Source organism: Leiobunum rupestre, chromosome 3 (genome assembly GCF_980474605.1).
Source record: "Leiobunum rupestre chromosome 3, qqLeiRupe1.1.hap1, whole genome shotgun sequence".
NCBI classification, from domain to species: Eukaryota; Metazoa; Arthropoda; class Arachnida; order Opiliones; family Sclerosomatidae; genus Leiobunum; species Leiobunum rupestre.
In genome coordinates this window covers 47,910,517-47,915,398 of record NC_143386.1, presented here as the reverse complement: position 1 = coordinate 47,915,398, position 4,882 = coordinate 47,910,517, and the positions used below count along the sequence as shown (strand labels likewise).

Here is a 4,882-nt window from a genome sequence, read left to right as displayed (position 1 = left end):
ACCCAATTTCGGAATCTATCGTTAAACTTTAATGGGGATGTTGAATGGAACACCCAACTTTAAATGGTCCTTCTAGGGGTCCAGTTTTTAATGAAAGTAACACTAAATTAGAACGAAAAAATATTTTTAAGCTGTAGAATTGCATATTTATATATTTATATTGAAATGATAGGGGTGTGAAAATAACAACAACGGAATAAGCATCAGAAATCTAGTCCTAGCTGCTTGGCAGCTCATTTGATACACATTCTTTACAATATTCTAACAATTTAACTAGCCAAAACGTATTTTTTAATGAAAGTAGAAACATTAAATTATAAGAATAAAATATTTTCAAGCTGTAGAATTGTATATTTATATTGAAATGATAGGGGTGTGAAAATAACAACACGGGAATAAGCATCAGAAATCTAGTCCTAGCTGCTTGGCAGCTCATTTGATACTCATTCTTTACAATATTCTAACAGTTTTAACTAGCCAAAACGTATTTTTTAATGAAAGTAGAAACATTAAATTATAAGAATAAAATATTTTCAAGCTGTAGAATTGTATATTTATATTGAAATGATAGGGGTGTGAAAATAACAACACGGGAATAAGCATCAGAAATCTAGTCCTAGCTGCTTGGCAGCTCATTTGATACTCATTCTTTACAATATTCTAACAGTTTTAACTAGCCAAAACGTATTTTTTAATGAAAGTAGAAACATTAAATTATAAGAATAAAATATTTTCAAGCTGTAGAATTCTATATTTATATTGAAATGATAGGGGTGTGAAAATAACAACCATGGAATAAACATCTGAAAACTACTACAACAGATTGGCATTATCTTCTGCAATATTCTAGTGAATTTTAAACTGCGCAATTATATTTTTATATGATAGTATGAGCATTCACGTAACATAATTTAATAATATTTGTTTGTATGGGGTACTTTAATCTATGTTATAATACATAATTACTTACCCCTTAATTCGAACATGACCGTTTGAAATTGAACGATATTTTAAAAAGTATACTTCTAATACTTTGTTCTGATTGGTTGGCTCTGCTTGTCACGTGGGGACGTGAAAATAGCCTAATGACTATTTTCACGCCCCCCGTGAGAATAGTCATTTTGCTATTTCCACGGGGGGCGTGAGAATAGCCACGGCCTTTTGTCCATTCGCAAATCGCGATTGGTCCTCCAATCATTATTCTGCAATTACGCAATACATTGCATAGCTAGCTGCAGGTATTTTATAGAGGTATTTTCCTGAAGTATTTTACAAAAGATGAACGTGTATTTATTGGAAAACTGTCGAAATTATACATAATACAATTATTATTAAAGTAAAAAGTATCGATTTCAGGAGAAATTTTTTTGTAAATAAATTTTTTTTATGATATCCAATTCATGTATATTATCTATTTCACATGAAATCAAGGTTATCCTGTTATCTTATGTAATGTACTTAACTTTTTCATGGTCCTTTACTATTGTCTCCAAAACAGGTTTATAAAGTCATCATTATAAAGTTATTACGGCGAACGCACGTGTAATTATCAGGAGAGGGTCCCACGGGCTATATCCTAGACTGAGTGTTGTGCATCATCGCCAAAGACCCATTATTCGAAACTACCCAACTCTTGCTACACGAACCATGTCAGCAACCGACTCAGCAGTTTGCCAGACACAGACTTCGTTTAGAAGGTAAAAAAAATTGAATCTCACTTGTGGAATTTTTCATCTTTAACACCTTGATATGTTTGTTTGGGGAGTGCCCCTAGATTAAAATGCATGCTTGTTTCCTATCGTTATTTTGTGAATTTTTGTAGGCTATTAGGTTTGATTTTGTTAACCACATATACGGGCCAGTGTTTGTTCAACCTATTCAAATGGCTAGCGGGCTTTCTACTTCCTAGTTGGCTAATCTCATGGTTCCGATGGATCCCTACTTCAACAACTGATTTGGAGATCGCTGAAGAGAAGGTTTTATCCTGTTAGTATCACTTCATATTAAATACATAAGCTAGGATCTATACTATCATTAAATGTATTTATGCAATTTCAGTCCTTAAAATACCATATCAAACTCAAATGGTGAATGTTGGAAAAGGAACAAATTGGGATGAAGATAATTACATGCAAACGTTAACAATGAACACTAAAACCAACAACGAAGGGAGAATGCCTTTGGTGTTAATTCATGGATTTTGTTCAGGAATTGGACTATGGGCTTTGAATTTAGACGCCTTCGCTAGTAAACGAGCTGTATACGCTTTTGATCTACTTGGTTTTGGAAGAAGCTCACGTCCCTCATTTAGTAGCGTTGCTCTGGAAACGGAACATCAATTTGTGCAAAGTATAAAATGCTATATTAATTAATTTGTAAGTTTTTTAAATTTCTTATTCTTTATTGTAGGTATTGAAGCTTGGCGTGAAAAAATGGGACTGGAACGTTTTATTCTGTTAGGTCATAGTATGGGTGGATTCTTAGCAGCATCTTACGCCTTGCAACATCCACAAAGAGTTGCCCATCTAATTCTAGCAGACCCCTGGGGTTTTCCTGAAAAACCACTTTCTTTAACACATAATTACGAAATGCCAATATGGGTTAAAGTAGTGTCTACCCTTTTGCAACCATTCAATCCATTAGCGGGCCTCAGGGCAGCTGGTCCTTTAGGTAAGAGATAAAAAATTGTACAAATAAGAAAGTGTTTCTTTTTTTCCACTTATGACTGAGTCACAATTTTGATATTTATTTTAATCTGTTATTTACACAGGTCCAAGCTTGGTAGATCGTATCAGACCTGACCTTAGGAAAAAGTTTGAGCCCCTTATTTTAGATAATGTTGCCATTCCTCATTACATTTATCATTGCAACGCGCAAAACCCAAGGTTAGTATAGATAAGCTAAACAAATGTAAGTGTTATCAACTTTAATCAATAATATTGCCTTATCTTACAGCGGTGAAGTTGCTTTCAAAACTATGACAGCCCAGTTTGGTTGGGCTAAACATCCATTAGTAAATCGTATGCCTGATTTGAGAGATGACGTACCAATCACGTTCATTTACGGATCAAGATCTTGGATCGATAGAGAACCCGGAATTACAATTAAATATATGAGACCCAATTCTTTCGTAGATGTGCAGGTGAATGCCTTTTATCTTTGTATTAAAGTTGCGATTTTTACTATATTTGAATGTATGACTTTTATATGGTCATTATTACTATTTATAGGTTATTCAGGGTGCTGGACATCATGTATATGCGGACCGAGGCGATCAGTTCAATAATATAGTTAAATCAGTTTGCCATCGTGCAGATATTGTAGAGTTGCAAAAATCTAACCAAATAATGCCAAAAAATGGAAGAAATTCACCTGTATCCCCAAGTTCTATTCATATTTCTAATGAATCTACAGATGACGAAGAAGAATCAAGCCCAAAATTAGATATGCCCGAACCTCCGAAACAACAACTATAAACTTAACTTTGTATAGTTATTTTAGAATTTGTAGTTAAATGTAAAAAAATACCAAAACTTATTTATGATATTGCGAAATTAAATTTTGCAAAAATGTTTATAGCCAAAATTTTAAAACTTAACTCTCTACAAGCAATAGAAAGTTAATGTTTTTTATAATATTTAATATAATCTAATCTTTGTATTTTATATTACGTTGTTAAGTTTAAAATATTGTTAATCTTTGCCAAATGAAAATATATTTGTCGCATATTTTTAATTAAAATTTATTTTAATTTATAATTTATTCAAATTATTGTAGTTATATTGGTAGCCTGTAAATTTAAAATAGCAGACAGTGGCGACATGCGTTTGTTATCAATCTTATAGAGTAATTTCACCTCGTAGCTTTGGCTATGGCTGCCATTTTGTGCGGGTTTTTTTATCTATATGAAAAAGCATGGATGACGTCGCGTCACTTGAGACTGAAATCACTGGATAGGACCAGGGAAAGGCTTTGAATATGTTATAGGAAAAATAGCAATTTTAGAAGCGAATAATAGGAAAATAAAGGAAATAAAATAGGCGAATCATAGAAAGATATAGGAAAAAATAATAACGTAATTATTGCATATCGGCATACTTTGACTCAAATCACGGAAAATATTGAGAATTATTTGTACACTGCTTTCTTGCATCATTGGAACACTGAGTGGATTGACAAAGCCCATAAATTTCAAGATTTTGTTCGAAAGTGGCAGTGTTTTCACTAGATATGTTCTATGACACGTACAAAAAAGTTCTTTCATTTTCAAAAGACCGTCAAACTATAGGAAAATAAAGGAATTCGTAGGAAAATAGGTGATAATAAAGGAATTCGTAGGAAAATAGGCGAAAATAAAGGAATTTATAGGAAAATAGGCGAAAATAAAGGAATTTATAGGAACATAGGCGAAAATAAAGGAATTTATATTAAAATAAGTGAAAATAAAGGAATTCATAGGAAAATAGGTGAAAATTAAGGAATTTATAGAAAAATAGGTGAAAATAAAGGAATTTATATGAAAATAGGTGAAAATAAAGGAATTTATAGGATAATAGGTGAAAATAAAGGAATTTATAGGAAGACATTATGGTCTTATCTTCCTGAAGTTCCTGTACACCCCAAAAACGTAGTTAGGCTTAAGAATTATTATAATTTGGACGCTGCAGATGGCAAAATTAGTTTAAGATTTACCATTTTCAATGACTTCTTTATACCAGAAATTTACCTTAAGCACTTTAAAACTGTAATTAACTTTGAATATCCATTAAATTTAGAAAATATTAAAAGCTGGTACAGCTCCATGCAAGTAGCATTTTTTAAATATTGTACAAATAATTTCTAGCCAGTGTTGCCAGTCTGATTAAATAATCTTATCACATTT

General features: G+C 32.1%; 1 protein-coding gene across 3 annotated transcripts; it reads left to right on the top strand.

Moving 5' to 3' along the window:
• Window positions 1-1,189: 1,189 nt before the first annotated feature.
• On the top strand, window positions 1,190-3,758 carry LOC149952424 (1-acylglycerol-3-phosphate O-acyltransferase ABHD5-like). 3 transcript variants are annotated; one of them, XM_090168508.1, is made up of 8 exons: window positions 1,190-1,369; window positions 1,499-1,697; window positions 1,823-1,986; window positions 2,059-2,349; window positions 2,410-2,670; window positions 2,771-2,885; window positions 2,956-3,142; window positions 3,231-3,758. In XM_090168508.1, the coding sequence occupies exons 2-8, from the start codon at window positions 1,648-1,650 to the stop codon at window positions 3,474-3,476; spliced, it is 1,314 nt and encodes a 437-aa protein (XP_090024634.1). In that variant the 5' UTR covers window positions 1,190-1,369; window positions 1,499-1,647; the 3' UTR covers window positions 3,477-3,758. The 3 variants fall into 3 exon arrangements, with proteins under 3 accessions (XP_090024634.1, XP_090024635.1, XP_090024636.1); XM_090168509.1 differs by having other exon boundaries at window positions 1,190-1,431; XM_090168510.1 differs by having other exon boundaries at window positions 1,191-1,369; window positions 1,910-1,986.
• The last annotated feature ends 1,124 nt before the right edge of the window (window positions 3,759-4,882 follow it).